Source organism: Limanda limanda, chromosome 6, assembly GCF_963576545.1.
Source record: "Limanda limanda chromosome 6, fLimLim1.1, whole genome shotgun sequence".
NCBI lineage: Eukaryota > Metazoa > Chordata > Actinopteri > Pleuronectiformes > Pleuronectidae > Limanda > Limanda limanda.
In genome coordinates, this window is record NC_083641.1 from 25,297,172 (window position 1) to 25,315,833 (window position 18,662).

The 18,662-nt window shown below is 43.2% G+C and overlaps 1 protein-coding gene across 1 annotated transcript in view; it reads left to right on the plus strand.

Annotated features, from left to right (window-relative positions):
* The window catches only part of fndc3a (fibronectin type III domain containing 3A), a 46,047-nt gene that overhangs the window by 24,591 nt on the left and 2,794 nt on the right, over window positions 1-18,662 (plus strand). Inside the window, exons 4-25 of the mRNA XM_061072687.1 lie at window positions 1,164-1,240; window positions 1,348-1,582; window positions 1,757-2,056; window positions 2,985-3,043; window positions 4,517-4,683; window positions 4,775-4,834; window positions 4,925-5,063; window positions 5,777-5,830; window positions 5,917-6,041; window positions 6,224-6,398; window positions 7,367-7,453; window positions 9,512-9,650; window positions 10,220-10,288; window positions 10,387-10,505; window positions 11,474-11,579; window positions 11,773-11,948; window positions 12,110-12,223; window positions 12,386-12,535; window positions 13,588-13,940; window positions 15,106-15,318; window positions 16,000-16,166; window positions 17,254-17,378. Of these exons, the coding sequence (XP_060928670.1) occupies window positions 1,164-1,240; window positions 1,348-1,582; window positions 1,757-2,056; window positions 2,985-3,043; window positions 4,517-4,683; window positions 4,775-4,834; window positions 4,925-5,063; window positions 5,777-5,830; window positions 5,917-6,041; window positions 6,224-6,398; window positions 7,367-7,453; window positions 9,512-9,650; window positions 10,220-10,288; window positions 10,387-10,505; window positions 11,474-11,579; window positions 11,773-11,948; window positions 12,110-12,223; window positions 12,386-12,535; window positions 13,588-13,940; window positions 15,106-15,318; window positions 16,000-16,166; window positions 17,254-17,378 (3,209 nt within the window). The remainder of the gene's footprint in view (window positions 1-1,163; window positions 1,241-1,347; window positions 1,583-1,756; window positions 2,057-2,984; window positions 3,044-4,516; window positions 4,684-4,774; window positions 4,835-4,924; window positions 5,064-5,776; window positions 5,831-5,916; window positions 6,042-6,223; window positions 6,399-7,366; window positions 7,454-9,511; window positions 9,651-10,219; window positions 10,289-10,386; window positions 10,506-11,473; window positions 11,580-11,772; window positions 11,949-12,109; window positions 12,224-12,385; window positions 12,536-13,587; window positions 13,941-15,105; window positions 15,319-15,999; window positions 16,167-17,253; window positions 17,379-18,662) is intronic.

Genomic DNA, 18,662 nt, shown 5'->3' on the forward strand with positions numbered 1-18,662 from the left:
TGTAGTCCAGGCCCAGTATGGATGGTTGGTTATTCAGAAGCGCCTCTCTGCTTACAACAAATTTAACAAAAAATGAAGGATAACTCTTCCTCAAGCAGGCTGCGGTAGGGTCAGGGTGTGTGTTGTGGATCTCTTTTGTTCTCCTGCATGACACATGTTGTTCTGCATGTGGTGCTTATGTCTTAGGTTTGTAACAAGAGAAATCTGTGAATGTGCAAACTTGGCACAGAGGTCCCTCTTTCTTTCCGCTGAGTTGTCACTTCCCTGAGCCGAGCTGAGCTAAGCTGCTGCACTGGCCCTTACAACAGAGCCAGGCAGGAAACTTTGTTGTTCCTCAGCACTTTTGTAAAGTGGTCTTCTTGTATTTGCCAGTTTTTTTTATGTGTTTTCTGCCATTTCCTACTCAGATATAAAAAAAATGCAATAGTACTTAAAAGGCAGTTTGTGTGGGGATTTCCACCTCCTTACAGAGATAACTTTTAACGGTGTCATATAAAAAAGTGTCATATTGGAATTGTTGGCTGATATTACAGGGAAATAATATGCAATACCAATACATAAAATCATTGAAATTATTCTTAAGCTGTCATAATCAAACCCTTCTGACAAAGAAATGCAATTCAGGTTGGATATTTTATAGTTAAATGATAAACTTTATTGTTAAAAAAATAAAAACAGTGACTCAAATACAACCAAATATATAAAACTTGACTGAAGAAGATAATTCATATTTCTTACGTAGAAAAAAAATCTATCCTACATTGTTTATACTGTTAAATGAAGGTAAATTGTCTCCATAGCAACAGCCTTGGAACTGTAGTATTTAGAGTCATGTACCAAACTTACAACTGATGCGTATAACATATTGTAACTGTAATTATTCAAGCAAATACTCATATGAACCAAAATGTATAATATTGGTGGGTGTTATTAAAAAAAAGCTCACTTCATGTTTATGCATTTGTATGTGAGAGACATTCTCTGATGTAGGTAGATTGTAAATTGGGTTTTGTTTGAACACATGTTTCCTCTGTAAAGTTCAGGTTTGGGCTTTGATGAATCTGGTCGGAGTCGGGGGTGAAATTCCAGTAAAATGTACCACAGATGAAACAGCTGTTTACCCTCGGGGGAAACTGATCTCTCTTCTTCCTGCTTCTTCTCAGGTCCTGCTCAGGTTCCCATGATGTCTCCAAATGGTTCAGTGCCTCCAATCTATGTGCCTCCTGGATACGTTTCACAGGTATTCACTCGACCCTACCTCCGGTCCAGTGTATCTGACCGGCATCTTGTTTAACCAAGATTCTATTTGATGTCTGCATCCTGTGCTCTTTGCTTGTTCCCTCTTAGATCATAGAAGAGAACGGAGTGCGGCGGGTTCTGGTTTTACCTCAACAACCAGAGTTCCACCCAGGGGGGCACTCCCCTCTTCACCACCCTCCACCTCCACCCCACGGCCACCTGCCTGCCTTCATCCCGCATCCTGCCATGATGCCCCCACCACCCCACCTGTACACAGGCATGGGCGACATGAGTTCTCAATATAACTCCCAGTACCATCCAGCTCATATCTACTCAGAGCAGGGTGAGTGTCTGGACTCTATTGTCATATTAAGATGTATTTCATTTGTTCTCACCGCCTCATTTGCAAGACAAGACCTTTATTTTATGTGTCCATTTTCAGGTTCTTGCTCTGGCTTTTTTCTGCTTCTGTTTGTGTCCATACAAACTCACAAGTCTTGTCATCTTGTTCCTCCAGTCTCTGCAGATTCTCACTCCCAACACGGACGCCCGCCGTTTGTTCACAGAGACGACAGAACTAGCAAAACATTCGAGCGCCTGCAGAAGAAACTGAAGGACCGTCAGGGATGTGGAGGAGGAGGGCAGGTGAAGGACAGCCCTCCCCTTTCGCCGCAGAAGTCTTGCAATAGCCCTCCCACGGCGGACATTCACAATGGCGTTGGAGGGAAAGGGCTGGACGTGGAGCAGGAGCAACTCAGTCATGCGGTGGCCAGCCCTGTCAGGGCGGCAGGCAGAGGGAAACATGGCGAGTCGGGAGGTAAGGATGTTTTAAAGAGCAGAGGTTTGTGAAAATTCATAGTTTGGGTTGACACAGAATTTTTCCAGAGGTTAGGAGTGGATGTGTTGCGTTAAGGTGCAGAGAGAAGTGCCTCATTAACTGCTGCATCCGGTGAAGCAAAGGATCAGCTACACGGACAACTTTATTCTTGATTACAAGAACTCTGACTGCTCATTAATCACCGAATGTAACTCTGCTTCCTGGTGACACCAGTACAGAATTAAGGAATTACTGTCAATTTTGAGAGTGGGGTAAACAAATAATTTCACGACATGACCTCATGAAGATGGCAGAAATTTAAGGAGGAAAAATGACGTGTAAAATGTAAAGTGATGTGTAAAACAACATACCACTTTGAACCATAACTTTCTTTCTTACTTTTGATAATTCTTAAAGAAGGTAGAGGAAGTTTGAGTAAAACAGAAAACAACATCATTCTTTGAGCTATGATTCATTGGAATCAGGTCTGTTGAGGTTGGTGGTAACAGAGAAGTTCTCACCACAACTTTGTTCAAAAAGTATTTGTTGTGGCGGATTTAGAAAGACATTTCTAATCTTCATTTATGAGCAACTGAGATTTGTCATTGCACTACAGGTTCAGTGAAAAACTGTATTCTCACGTATTTATTCAGCATGTACCACCGGATAACATATTGGATAGATTGTGCGAAGTAACACCAGTTACCACAGTACATGTGTACAGTTGTTAAAGTGGCACAACGGCTTTTAAAGTGCTCACAATATAAAGCAGATATAATTATAATCAGAGACTTAGTCAGTATTATCTACAGCTGACGTGGTTTGTCACATGTCAGAAGTATTTATTTTCAAAAATAATGAATTTTGTCTTCATTTCCTGAATAGGGTTTTATTTGCTGTCCACATTTCTGTTTGTTTGTCTTCTCAGAGCTGGACAAGGAAGCCCAGGCCCTGCAGGCGCTGCTCAGCACCATCAGTAAACCAGTGGTTAGTATTCAATTTGCTTTTTTTCATCTAATTAATGCAATTTGCATGATTTTGTGTGACTATTAGTGCTGCGTTCTTGAAAACTTGTAATGATGCAAATGTAGTGCATCATTAAACATTCTATTAACATCCATGATGAATTCTTGCTGACAACCTGCTAATGGAGTCAGGCCTGCTGACTAGAATCCATGTGGGAATTCCTATTCCCAAATTTGCCTCTAAACAACTGTGCAGGCAGTTACTAAAAGGTCTGAGCTTTGCTTAGAAAGAAGCACTGACTTTTAACTGAACACATTCTAAGCTCTCACATCTGCTCTGTTCTTTGCGGCATGTAAACCACTATATGTTTATTCCCAAAATACAATATAAGAATATACAATATATATATGCAAAAGACAGTTAATTCTTTAAAATAACCATTGAAACACCTATTATGCTTATATTTTGGTTCCTCATTTTACTTTGTGTTATTACTTGAAGAGGTTTACATTCTCCGAGGGTTGGAAAACTATGCATTATGCAAATGTGGGGCATCGTGATGTCACAATTACCAGGAAGTATCGACCCGGCAACTGAAAGGTCGTTTCTGGAGCTTCAGGAGCTTTGGGGGAAGGTGTCCCTTTAGTGCAGACCTTAGGAATACATTACAAAAACATATGTGCCACATTAAAGGAAAGAAATACTGGAAAAAAACATATGTCCCCTTTTAATGGCAGCAGCCGTGTACATAAACGAAGAGGAGAATTGCTTTTTCAACAGCAGCCGAGTGGGAAGCAGTAGAATTGGAAATAGAATATCCTTGACCTAATATAAGATGGATTTGTCACACACAGACACGAAGGTCAGACTGCCTTGTAAATCTAGCAAAACAAGTCTATTGAAGACTTGATGGTTACGGTTAAGAGGTGGACGTCTAATACACGGAAGGTTCAGCTTCAACGGAAAGTCATTCTCTCTGCCACGTTGGTTTGCTAAAGGTCTTAGAATTGAACTGTAGGAAATAAAGTCGTAAGGCCCTCTTCACCGGGGCAGCACCTTCTTCCCTCTCCCTAGGGCAGAGTGGAGGAGGAGGTGCAGACTTGACCTGATTGAGTTCTTCCACATATGAATCCCCCCTGCAGCGTAGCTCAGGCTATTTTTAAACCTCCTCAAAACAGAAAGAAATATCCTAGGATTGCTCAGCACAACCCCACCAAGTGTGCAAAACTCAGAAGTTGCGTCAGCTGGAATATTTTGATCCTCTGTAACTTGCAGGCAGTTCGATTTTTTTGTGATATTTTTAGATATTTAAAAATAAGAAGGAGAAACCTGAAACATTAATATTGACCTGACATGGCCCCTTTGGGTTTAGTGTAGGAAAGAATTGGCAGATTTTCCAGCTTGAGGAATACAAACTTTCTTTCCATGTCTTGGTTTGATAGACACAGTCTAAGTGTTGCATGGACTTGATAATGATCTACTTTCACATGATAGGTGTCAGACATCCAGGCCAGAGGAGTGGTAGTGAGCTGGAGTGCGCTCTCCAGGCCAGAGAGCGACAGCAGCAGTGCAGAGGACGACTGCAGCCCTCCGGAGTCCATCAGCTACGAAGTCTCCATCTCGTTTAGCGGCAAAGATGGGAAATACAAGAGCATGTATTGGTGAGCACAATAGTCGGATGAGCACAAGCGGTAGGATGCCATGAAGTTCAACCCCGACTAAAAGATGTTTCTGTTTCTTCTTCCATTGCAGTGGGGAAGAAATAAGTGCAACTTTAGAAGACCTCCGACCAGCTACAGACTATCACGTCAGGTTGGCCTCGCCCTCCAGCTGCCTTGGTTTTAACTGCAGTGTAAATCCACAGAGGATCGTTTTGCAACTGCCTTCTTCTCCTTTCCTCAGGGTGCAGGCCGTGTGTAACTGTTTACAGGGAAGCCCGTCGGAGGCTGTGAGCTTCACCACTTCAAGCTGTGAGCCGGAACCTCCCAATCCTCCCAGGAAGGCCAGTGGGACCAAGAACACACTCGTTCTCCAGTGGAAGGTAAAAACAGGGGGGACATGATGAATGGATTCAGGACTTTTATTCACGCATTTATTTGACATCAAAGTACCATACTACCGAGAGTAAAATCATGAAGTAGATTTACAAGATGTTCTTTACTCAGTAAAGTGCATATCTTCATCGAGGCCCATCAGTCCTCTTTATGAAAACACATTTGTATTTACTAGATCAAGATTTGGATCGGCATCAATTGGGACCCAATGTTACAAGTTCCCCAAATGTGTCAGTTTTTTATCATGATCTCTGAATTTCCTGGGAAATAAGACAAAAACGGCCCAAATCTCGCAATGATTATTTTTTTGGGGAACTTCATAAAAAAGGTACTTGGCTCTATTTAAGCCGATTTCCCATCCTTCCACCGAGTTTCACTTTCAGAAGTTTTTGCTTTAATCATGCTGACAAACAAATAAACCAACCAGCCAACAAACAAACCATAACCACCTTGGCAGAGCAGAATTCCCCCATCTTGACAACTGTTGCTAAGATTCCCATCAGTGTGGTACTTAAACTTGATTGACTCCATTTAAGTCACAGAGTTGCGAGCACTAAAAGAAAGTGGTTCCACAGAGATGAGTCGCAGTTATAGGAAATATTTAGCATCCGATTTTGAAATATGACTTCTCATAAGACGTTTCACCCTGAATGCGTGTTTATATATTTATCTGATCTACCTGTTCACGGTTTATGTTCAGGCTCCATGTGACAACGGTTCCAAAATCCAAAACTACATTCTTCAATGGGATGAGGTACTTTTCTTGATTTATCCCGAAAGAAAACGTTGAACCAAACTCTTTCTCTATTTCGAGTTAAACTAAAGACTTTCTCTCTGAAGGGGAAGGGCACTGGGATTTATGAACAGTGCTACTTCGGACCTCAGAAGCAGTACAGAGTGACCAAGCTTTCACCGGCCTCCAGATACTCCTTCCGCCTCGCAGCCAAAAATGACATGGGAGAAAGGTAGGCCCCCCCCTTTGCTACCAGTTTACTCCCTGGATCCCCTATTTTGTCCATTTTGTATGTTACCGTTCCTTCCATTCCTTGTCTCCATCTGTGTGTGTGTCTCTCTCACTCTGTCTCTCCTGTCTCTTTTTTCTCCCATTCTCTCCCATCCTCTGTCTCTCTCTCTCTGCCCTCCCCAGCGAGTTCAGTGAAGTGGTGGACCTGTTCACTTCATGCAGTGTGCCATTGCCACCCTTCCCTCCAGAGCTGGAGAAGGCGGGGGTGACCTGGCTGTGTCTGAAGTGGCAGAGACCCACCAGCTCGCCGAAGGAGGATGACATCTACTATATATTGGAGATGGAGGAGGAAGGCTCGGTATGTCTTGCGTAGTTTGTTTCTTACAATTTTAAGAAAAACGGATTTAAAATGCACGAATGACTTGGCAACATCTGCAAAATACTAAACCTATTGTTTCCGCTCTGTGTAAAGTGCTTTCTGCAGTTGGAGAGTCATTACTGTTTAGAGGCTGGAACCGCCAAGTGTTTCTCTTTGATTGTCTGACTGCATTAAATATTTACAGCATTAACAAAGTACACTTACAGTTTTCACAGTTATAATCAAAGAATGATAAAAATCGATGTCCCTGGTTCCTGCGTCCTCTCACAGCTTCTTAGTTTATTCATTTCAACCCGGCCAAAAGAGAAGAAATCTAGCTCGGAATTTCCGACCCCGAGTCAGAAACTGCAACTGGAAGTTCCCTCAAGTCGGTTTTTTAACTGCGAAAAGTCAGAGGAAACTCACCACCCTGACTTCACGGCCCCTTTGTATATAAAGAGTAGTGAAAGCTGAAGTTGTTTCTGTTTATTAGCACTTATGTCATTAAATATGTCAATCACATAGTACTGTCGAATTACTGCCTGTGGAGTTGTATTACGGTGTTAGTATGTGTAAAATGCAGCGTATTGCTTTATTATGAACTGTTTTTGCTAACAATTGCTCCCTGGCTAATGTAAACGTTGTTCCTGTGAAACTGAGGCGCCATCAACTCAGATTAATGTGACGTCTCGCCACAGGCCGGGCTCCGAGGTGTAATGGAACGCCGAATCATTTCTTGCGATACTTTCACAGTTTTCTCTTAAAGTTACATGTCATTTATACCCACTGTCACCTCTACCTGCAGATATAGAGCCTCCCAGGGAAATCAGCGAAAAAAAGCTCCTCTATCCCCCGTAGCTGTTTGTCTCCAGCAGACCACTTTGTTATCTGCGCTACAATGGTTGTCTTGTAAGTCATTGCTCACCTGGTTGTTTTCTCTCTCCCACTGTCGTTTGTCTCTGTCCCAGGGATATGGCTTCCAGCCGAGCTACGACGGCGACGAGCTGTCCTGCACCGTCAGGAGTCTCCACAGGAGCACCAAGTACAAGTTTAGGGTAAGAGAACCGTGCTGTGATGTTTTGCAGTCAAAGCTGTTGATCCACGGCTTTAATTTGAACCGCAGTTTAGTGTGTATGTGCAGAGGGGACAGGCTTCAGCCAGGGAGAGTGCAGACGCCCACAGTGGCCCTATGACTCATCCATGTGCAGGATTGTGTCAACAGGGCAGTGGGCGGCTGACAGGAAGGGTCAGTATTAAACCTCTAAACATTAGTTATATTGACTTATAGTTCTTTGTCTTGTTTTGCAACATATCTTTTTAGACACTGCTTATATTAGGATAAAAATCTGCTGGTTTCGACAGCTTTACTCGATCCCGTGGTTTTTGAATAACTCATAGAATCTGCTCCTGGCAGATTTGTAAAAGGTGTCGGAAATCTTAAATTTCTCTTTGTAGAAGCTGCAGGTTTTCTGTGCAACGTGTGTCAGAATTAGACGCTTCGCTTCTCGCTCACAACACATGAATGAAGAGTGTGTTAATGAATTTAAAGGCTGAGGCAAATTTTTGAAGAGGACCAAACCGACTCGAATGTGATTCTGACACTGCTGGGATTAGTGGTTCAATCCCCATTCGGGCCATTCATGCTAAATACATATGCAGCCATAATTCTCTAAGGCTCTTAAGATAAATGTATCTTGAGGTTTCCAGCTCTGCCTGCGGCTGGCAGCCCCACAGGGCGTTCAGACTGAGCGCGAGCCAACTTGTTCAAACCAGGGCTGAGGCCTGTAATATAATTATGTATAACAACTTAAAAAAACATAAACATTATTGCCTTTTAAATGATTTGGCTCGTAACGCTCACAATTTTCCTTATTGTTAGCAAAGCCCATGGAAAGACCAAAACAAACGGTAAATTTATATGACTCCAAGTGTGTAGCTCCTGTGCCAAATGTCGCTGTTGTCCAAAAACATTTCAATATTTTCAATGAGGCACTCTGTCGCACTGGGGGATTTTGTTCCAGTGAAAACGACCGCGGTATTTTGAAATTATCTCACATATACCAATCCTACTTCTGTAAGTACTCAGCTGGGGGTATTAATGTACAGAAAAATACTGCCCAACATACTTCATTTACTACTAGAAATTAAACTATACATCGATTAGTCTAAGTCTAATTTTCATGTTTTGTTCAGTGTATATTTGTAATCCTATTTTTAGATCAACTGTCTTTAGCAGCTTGAGAGTGAGTGATACAGGAAAGTTGTGTCACAGTTTAATTCATTGTTGGTTTTGGTCTTTTTATGGGACTTGTTGACAATAATAAAGATAAAGAAAAAATATAAACGTTTAAATTATTACGAACATGAATTCAGTGAATATCAGTTTTATTACATTGCTCAGGTAATTTCCCTATAATGCGTGGAATCTCTGTCTGTACATATTCACCTTTCTCGAAAAACGTTCGTCTCATCCACTTCAAACTTGGTAGGTATGTTGCTTAGAGCCCAATGTAAAGACTGAGAATAAGAATGCTTTATTCACAAAGCCAGAAAACCCCACACCAAAGCATTCTCAAACAAGTTATTGTTACCCAAGCAAACCACCATATGCCCAAATGAAAGGTTCATTAGTCACCCTCGAGACCACCCCCTCTCTCCCGCTTTCACTCTCTCCCTCATGTCCAATTATCCAGCTGTGCAGTGTGAGCCGGGCCTGGGTGCTGTGCACGTTTGTCTTGGTACAGTATGGATGCGAGCTGCACTCAGCAGGCCACCGGAGATTTTCACATAACTGCAGATGTGCCGTGCTGAAATGCAAATGCCACTGAAGCTTATTGCCTCATTTTTTCAATTGCAGTGCTTGTGGTGCAGAAACTGTTTTGTCGAAACGACCCTGTAGATTTAAGGAGCTGAATCTTTCTGATGGTGTGGTATTTTTCCGAGGCCATTTTAGATGTTACACTCGCTCTGTGTCTCAGATCCCTTCATTACCCTTCTCTGAGTCTAGTCAGCGCTTGTTATCAGGAAACATAATGACCTTTATGCACTCACCATGCACTGACTGACATCAATGATATGACCACTCACTGGCTGTATCAATGTACTTTCTCCAGGTGGCGGCATACAACTCCGAAGGGAAGAGCAACCCCAGCCAGGTGGTTGAGTTCATCACAAACCCAGACAGACCCACTGGTCCCTGCAGGCCGGTCATCAGAGGAAGAGTCCTGCCCAACAGTTTCAAGATGGCCTGGGGTGAGCGTTTTACTTATCATGTGTCCTTTCTTATATAAAGACACTCAAGTCTCACAAAGTTACTCTCACGGTTCTCATTGAGCTCTGCCTGATCAGAGATAATCCTACTGGAGACGGATGACCTTCCTTGTAGTCGGTATAAAAGATAAAGTGACTGTCTCTGTCATTCAGAGACGTCAGCTCGAGTTCTTCCTTCTCACTGGACACAAGCATCAATCACTGCCTCCAGTTTTCCGAAGGCTGGGAAAAGCCATGTTTGCATATCATAAAAATCTGCAAATAAAATGAGATTCTGAAGGCCACAGGGATGAAAAGCCACATCATTGGAAAAACAGCGCTTCATCTACAGTCATGTTTTCTCTTTTGTTTACGATTTGGGGGAATTATTGGGAATTCTGCTGCCATGAAGGCACTCAAGCACATTTTTGCTGAAAATAATTGATTCTCTAGTTGATGTCCAGACGTAGCGAAAACCGAGCTCACTCTTATTCAGAGGCTTTACCTAAGTGAGGGATTTGGTTCATTCAGTTTAAATAAAAAAAAACATTTGTATTTGTTTTTAAATTCAGAGCCACCAAAAGATACTGGTGGAGCAGAAGTCACTAAATTCGTTGTGGAGCTGTCTGAGGGCTTAAGTGGTGAGTTCTACATTTTAAAAAATGAAATATTCAAATGATGTTTTGCACTTTGAAAACATGGTAATAATTGCAAATTATCTGAAATGTTTTGTACGCAGGCATGTCATGGGAGCTGGTGTACTCGGGCCCAGCGATGGAGCACGTGTGTGAGGGTTTGAAGCCGGGCTGCTCCTACCAGACGCGAGTTTACTGCATGAGCGAGGGGGGGCAGAGCCCGGTGAGTCACTCAGCATCAGCACACGTGCACTGACACAGCCGAGCACATGGGCCTTGTGTCTCGCCACAGGAATTCAAAAAGGTTGCTGATCAGTAGATTGATCACATATCAGCTATTTTTATTTAAAAAATGAATCTATATCCCTATGTATCTATATGTACTTGTAGTTGTAAACACTTCCCTAATATTGGTTACCCTCTAAACAATATAGTACCCCTGATTATTGTGTACTGTTGTTTTGTTTGCTTTCTTATTGCTGATGCATTTCTTGGCTGTTAAAGAAACTGCAGTTGTTAAGTCGGGCAGCTCTGAATCTCACCACGTCATATCCTGTGGTTGATCTGATAAATTTTACATGAGTCAAGATATGCTTCTCTATTTATGGTGAGTTTTAATAGGAAATTGTCATTCTCACAGTCTCCTATGTTGGGAGATGAGACAGTTCTTCCTGGTGTGCGAGTACAAGGCAAAGCCCCCTCATCGATTAACCCTCCTTGCATGTGTCAGACGATGTTTTTCTTAATTAGTTCAGTTCACAGACCCTTTTCATTAATTTCTCCATCAGCTGTTAGTGCATGCATTTATTCATGATCGGGCCTCTGAAGAAACATGACTCACGGTGGCGAGCTCCTGCCTTCCCGTGCAGCACAATGTGACATAACACTCACATGTTTGCCTTTTGTCACAGTAGTTCAGTTTGCATAAAAGAAAAAGAAAAAGAAAAGACCTATTTTCTGCCACCAGGAAATCTGCCTTACTTTACCCAGGGCTCTGTAAGGAACACAGAACGCTCCTCTGAACGCTGCATTTTCACTCGTGTGTTGTTGCCTGAATCCGATAAGCTGGTGAAAATGACAATATGTACGCATCGACTTTGTGTTGTGCGAGAGATAAAGACAGGCAGGATGTGCGATTGTTTATTTTTTTTTCCTCTGGGTCCTAATTGGTGTGTTTTCTTCCCTCTCAAGCTGTCGGAGACCCTGCAGGTCCAGACTCCCGCGGTGCCCCCAGGGCCCTGCCAGCCCCCTCGGCTGGTGGGCAAGCCCAAAGCCAGGGAGGTGCAACTGCGCTGGGGTGAGTCATTCCTCTCCAGCTCAAATCTGTGTGGGATGCAGCTTCTGTTGATGCATTTATTTGTCTCGCAAATAACTTCAAAGCTGCAAGCCTTGACTATGCAGTTTGTAAGATTATCTTTGTAAATACACTGTGTCGTACAGCACTTTTAAAGGATATAGATTTATAACCCATGGTTTTGCAAATTTCCCAGGCGCCCCTCAGGTAGACGGAGGCAGCCCAGTGTCCTGCTACAGCGTGGAAGTGAGTGGGCTGCAGTCTGAGGACAGCAGGGAGGTTTACCAGGGTCCAGAGCTGGACTGCTCTGTGGGAGGATTAATGCCTGGAAAAACCTACAGCTTCCGGCTCAAGGCAGCGAATAAAGCTGGGGTGAGAACGTCTGTCAAAGCTGATCTATCAATAACAGGGAGAGGTTGTTTTTTTTATTCTGATTCATGCTTTCAACCCTCTCTCCCTAAATTTGATTTGAAACGTCTAATATTAGATTCTTCAGCTGTATGAACATGTTGTTTCTTCTCTCGTGGGGATAGTTCGGACCTCTCTCCGAGCGCTGTGAAGTCACAACCGGCCCCGGGGCGCCGGAGCAGTGTCGAGCTCCCTCCACCACATGCAAATCCCCCAGCTGTGTGGTCGTGACCTGGGAGGTAAAAAACAAACTCTATTCCACTATTTCCCCCCTCAGATGCACACAAATGCTCATTTCACATCAATCATTCTGAGAACCGTATCGGTTACATTATTAAAAAGACATCACAGTCTCCTCCGTGTAAGTGCCGATGTGTAATTTGTCTGATTTTGTCTTGGAGGCTCCTTCATGCAACGGAGCAGCGGTGACAGAGTGTCGCCTGGAGTGGGGGGCCGCTGAAGGAAGCATGCAGGTGTGCTACAGCGGACCGGGGCTCAGCCATGAACTGAAGGGGCTGCTGCCTGCCACCAACTACTTCTGCCGGGTGCAGGTGAGCAATAACAAATGCTTGATTTATTCTGTGAGGCTTCTTCATTAAACATTAAGATCATTAAAATCTCATCTTACAAACCCTGTTTGAGTAATTTCTGTTTAAATATTAAGTGAAAACGTATTAAGGATTCAGGGGCGTTCAGTAGAATACAGGATTTTACCGAACAAGATCACTAATTCAACTAAATAAGTCCCCGTGTGGGTCTGTGGAAATTAATCTGATCCAGTGAGTGGGTTTGTTGTTCTCGCAGGTTTGAGATAATTTTAACAGCATCAGTATAAAATATGGAAATTCACACCTCCTTTTTAATGGAGGAAGTTGAATACAGTATGTTTTAACTTCAGTTTCTGAAACGTCACATCACTGATGCTGTCAGTTTTGCTTCACCACTTCAGCCGGCTAAAGGAAGGTTTTAAAAGATTTTCAGATTTAGCTTTTTGAAAGTGTAGATACCCTGTCCATTTGTTGATCTCATCATAATGATTACTACTGATGCAGCAGCCAGTTAAACCACATCCCAGTTGTGCTGTTGCACTGAATGAATTTCTCAACGGCCACCAATGAATCCAGCACTTGTCTACTTGAAGAGACGTTAGAGGCTGGCATTAAGACTTGGGCTTTGTCCTTCGGGTCTTGTTCAGGCTGAAATTTCAGACCATGCTGTTCTTTCTCTCGCAGCCTCTTTTGTGATTCAACGGGGGATGAAGGAAGGAACAGTGGCTTCTTATGAGCCCTCACACACACTGTGGTTTCCCTCCTCACACACAGTCCTCAGTACAGACAGTGCCGACCCTGAATAGTACACTCAGACTTTTATTGTAAAAGTTGTTTAAAAACACAACATAACCCTTTCATTTCATAGATATAATATTCACGGCTAGAAATTAAAAACCTTACACCTGTTGGGGCTTGTTGAGTCGTACCAGCTGTTTACATTGGCACTCCCCCTTGTGGTCAAATATGGGTGCTACACGTGTTGTTTCACATGACACGTATGAGTTGGCGTTGACTCGGGTGTTGTTGATGTTGTTGTTGTTGTTGTTGTGCAGGCTGTGAACGTGGCCGGCGTGGGGCCCTTCAGCGAGGCCGTGCTGTGCCAGACCCCCTGCTCCGTGCCTGCAGCCGTCAGCAGCATCTACGCGCTGAAGGAGTCCGAGCTGCAGAGGTACGAGACCTCGGTGGACGCTGATGAAGACGAGGAAGAGGAGGAAAGCGATTCCCGGCCGCCGCCGCCGCCGCTCTACTCGCCGTCCACCTGCCTGGGCATTTCCTGGGACGCCCCATGTGACCACGGCTCTGAGATCACCTCCTACCTGATCGACCTCGGAGAGCGCCAGCCGGTCTCCATCGAGCCCGTCAGCAAACACATCATTCAGCATCTGCAGCCGGACACAAGCTACAGGTAGAAACCTCCTCCTCCTCGTCATGAGGTCAAAGGGTCACGCAATTTGTATCACAAAACATGGCACCTTTCAGATGTCAACAAGAGCGAGCAGATGATAAACTTCTAGTACATAACATATGACACAAATCAATAACTACACAATTTTAAATCTGGGCATAAAAGAGGAAAACCAAATATGATTCAATACATTTGTAAAGTCTGGTTTATTCAGGACAGGACAGGCAACATTTAGACTAAACTAGATTTGGACTTTACATCATTTACCATCAAAGCTGAAATGAAAATGACTTGTTTTTGATTCAGGATTAGAAAGGAGGTTTATTTTGAAGGGGAAACTACACTCGTGCATCGTTGAATGAAATAACATTATCTCTAAAGTCACCGGTACAGGATGTATAATTACATGCTGTTTGTCTCAAGCCCACACAGATCTGTGGCAGAATCCCGGTGAAGTCTGACAGTGACTTGTTCTCCGTTGACTTGTCCCTCACACGTTTGATTTGTACTGAAACACAGAGGTTGAATTAAAGTGCCGACTTTTAGCTCTCAGGAGACACAGAGTCAAAACAATATCAATGTCACTCACAGACTGTGCATTAACACAGGCTGAACTTAAACATCTGTCAGTGAGATAAAATACTGTTGATACCATGATGACAGCCACTGCAGGGTTTCAGCTCAGGTCGGCTCAGGCTACATTCTTATCGAGGCTAATTTAAAAAACAGTTTTAAAAACGATCTCTGTCCAGACGAGTGGTTTAAGCTCCTTATCAAAAATTATCTCCATGATCCAAACTAACACGATGAAAACCTTCATCATGTTTCGATGTTGACAGGAAGCAGATTGTCTCGGTTGCTTAGTAGCACAAAAAATATTATAAACGAGGAACAGCAGTGGTGAAAAGTATGATTTGGGATTTAATTTGTCTTTGACCGACTACAAGATGAAACTGTTATCGACAGGAAGTGTGAGCATCGCTCTGCATTCACCTCTGGTAGTCGGGTTGTGGCTGATGAGGGCCAATCAGGAAGTGCATGTGTGTAACTGCAGGTTAATGCACCAGAAATCTACTGAAGCAACAGGGACGTATTCATGTTAATGAAGCCTGAGCACATTGCAGCTCTCTGACGTCTGACATCTCTTCTCTTCTTCCTCCTCAAGGATCAGAATCCAAGCCCTGAACAGCCTGGGGGCCGGCCCCTTTAGTCACACCTTCAAGCTGAAGACCAAGCCCCTGCCCCCGCAGCCCCCCCGCCTGGAGTGCACTGCCTTCAGCCACCAGACCCTCAGGCTCAAGTGGGGCGATGGCCCAGCCAAAGCCGCCACCTCAGACGCCCTCCAGTATCAGCTGCAGATGGCGGACAAGAGCGGCAGGTCGGTGCCCCCCCCCAACATGTTGATAAACCTATAAACCTCAAGATAACTGTACTAAGGCTCCTGATCATACCTGATTGTTAAGATTAAGATGTTTCCGAGGTGATATTATTTCTTTGCTCCAAAAGCAAATAAACACTTATATTGTTTACATTTGCTCACATGTTAGTAAAAAGCAGAAAGCAGCAAATGTAATTTTCTGTATTTAGTCTGCGTCAACACAGACTCTATTTCTTGGTGCGTTCCAGGAAAAAACAAATCACGTTAGATGTTTGTCTCACTCGTGAAATACTATATCGCCGTTGCTTTTTCAAAAATGTTCAGACATGGTGAACAAAGCAGAATAATTATGCACTCCCGCTTATGGAGAGGTTGAGGTTTATGTGCTGAAAGATTTTTGAACGTAGTGTGAACGATCGCATGTTTTACTTCAAGCTTTCCACCGGTGACCTGATCACACGGGAGGTGGGAGCACCAGGTGTGATGAGGACCGAGCAGGGTGGGGGGGGCACGTGGACCATAACGCACCAGAAAGAGCTTCATAAGGAGAACTGATGATTTACTGTATATTCCCTGGCAGAGGAGTTGCTCCTCTTGTTTGCCTTTTGTCATCTTTACCCTTTTGCTCATTAAATTCTCTCCCTCCCTCTCTCTCTCTCTCTCTCTCTCCCTCTCCCTCAGATTTATATCCTTGTATAAAGGACCCTGCCACACACACAAAGTCCAGAGGCTTAATGAGTCTACCTCTTATATGTTCCGCATCCAGGCCTTTAATGAGGCGGGCGAAGGGCCCTTCTCCAATGTTTACACATTCACCACCCCACGCTCTCCTCCAGCTCCTGTCAAAGGTACAGAGACTCTCTCTCTCTCTCTCTCTCTCTCTCTCTCTCTCTCTCTCGTTCTCTCTATCTTTTTATATCTCCCTCTTTTCCCTCTCTCTATCTGACCTTTATTTCTTTATTCACTCTTTCTCTTTTCTCTCTCATTCCTCCTCTTGTTATTACTAATCCACTCTTTCTTTCTCTCACTTTCTATTTCTTTATACACTTTTCTCCCTTTCTCTCGCTCTTCTTTTTTACTCTTTCTTCTATCTCTCTCTCCCTCTCTCTCAGCGCTCGTTTTCTCAACAGGTGTCTAACCTCTTGTAATTGATTTGGGTTTGATGAAGACTCCTCATGTGTCGAGTCGCTTCTGCAGTTTCTCTTCTGATCCCTGATTGGCTCTTATGTGCCAGTTCGTCAGTGTTACTCAACAGTCGGTCCCCACTCAGTGAAGTGGACTCTCGACTGTTTGAATTCTGACCAATTTGAACATCGGGGTCTAAAGCTTAATATCAGTATGATACAAAGAATGAAAACCCCGCCCACACACACACACACACACTTGTGTATCATAACCTCACCAGTTCAGGATAACCACGTATTTTTATTGTTTTGCTTAAAATGCCACCTACCTAAAGAAGGGCATGACTCACACTGACGACTGTGCTGATGGCGAAAAGTTAGATGTTGCATGTCTGAAATTCACTCTTTAGTTCAGCTGAGTCACTTCACATATCAAAGCAGGTTCTTTTGTATTAAAACTTTGAAAAGTTGAAGGTTATGGCATAAAATGAAATCACAAAAAGTGCCTAAAAGATCTTATTCAGTACAGTACTTACATCATGTACTTAGTTACCTTCCAACACCAAAAACTTTCTTTAGCAGCAACCTAATATCGCAAAGCTTTGATTCAAATTGAAACTGCAAATGTGACCTTGCCGTGTGCACGTGTTAAACACTTTCAAGAGAATCAAATGTTCACTTAGACTGATCAACTGATTAGATTTCAGTGCCCAACGGTCGGATCTGATCGTTATAGTGTAATTTATTTTAGTTCCAGTTGATTTTGAGTCTAAGTTTTATTCATATTTATTTTCTCGTGCTCTCCCTCCAGTCCCTAAAGTGGAGCGTCTCGATGACAACTCCTGTGAAGTCACATGGGAGGCCCTGCCGCCCATGAAGGGAGACCCCATCACCTACACCTTGCAGTCCATGATGGGAAACTCTGAGTTCAAGCAGGTACTGGCGTCTTTGTGTTCTGTGTCCTCCCCTTGTTACCTGTGGGTGACCTCCCATTCATCACGCTGGCCTTTCGTGGCAGATCGGGATGCAGATGCTACCGGGGGCCTTAACGTTTTCACCGGGTGGCATTGCAGCGTCCTGCATCAGTCACTTCTGGCTTTAAACGGCCTATTATGCAAACGTCGTTGATCCTCGAGGTTTCCCAGGTGTCGGGCCCTTGCCTGCACATCCATCGCTCTCAGTGGCCTCCACCACCCTAACGTGGAATAATGGCTACTGCCGGATTATGCTAATCTCCCCACATGATGCATGGCAATTGAATCAGGGAGGTGAAATTTGGTTTCCAGTTTGTTTCCATGGTTATTTTTCAGTCCCAATATATATTCTAAAAGTTCTGAACCCTCCTCCGGTTGCCTCTGGTTTTTATCCTGCCAAATTATAAAGAAGAAACGAGGCGAATTTTTTTTCATTTACACCCACTTTTATAATTCACATGAAAAGTTGGTTCACTCAGAAAATGAAAAATCTAAAAAGTGTCACTGTAGCAACCAGACAAATCAAGGCTCTCCAAAACCTCGTTCGGCTGAGATTCGGCCGGGTGAAGAGAAGGAAGGCAGATGGTTTCCAAACTTCTGCCAACAAACTAAATAACTCCATTAAATACATCTGAAAATAGTCAGAGCTAAAAGAGGAAGACAAAAGTTTGTCACTTTCAGAGTTCAGTACATGGTCAATACAAACAACCTCATTTCTCTGATATGAGTCAGGTTCAGAGGATTAGGTGGAAGGAAAATAGAGCCTGAAGGATTTTCCTATCTGCCAATATGAGCCTTTCACAGACAAATCGGTTTGCTGATATAAAAACTTAGATTTTTACAGAATAAACAATTCAGAAAAGTTGTGCTCTTATGCTTTACTCCAAAATATTGTTGTTCAGCACAAAAAAATGTGTGCTTAACTGTATGTTTTCTTTTATTTCGTAAATTGATTTTGCACCTTAGTGGAAGAAAAACCTGGACCGACAGCGTCTTGGTCTTGTGATGCATTTTATAGAACACACTTTGAGATTGTGCGAGCCCTACTTGTGTTTTGGGTGTTTTAAAAGTTGTACTATCACATTATTATGTCACTGAAACAGCTGATCTGTCTCAGCCCAAAAAAAAAAATTAAAAAAAAATTTGAAATTAAAAAAAAATATGAATTGAAATGAGTATGAACCAGTTGTTTCAGAGGCCTTAATTGGAGAGGAAAAAATATCAGAGGATTATGTGGATTTTCCTA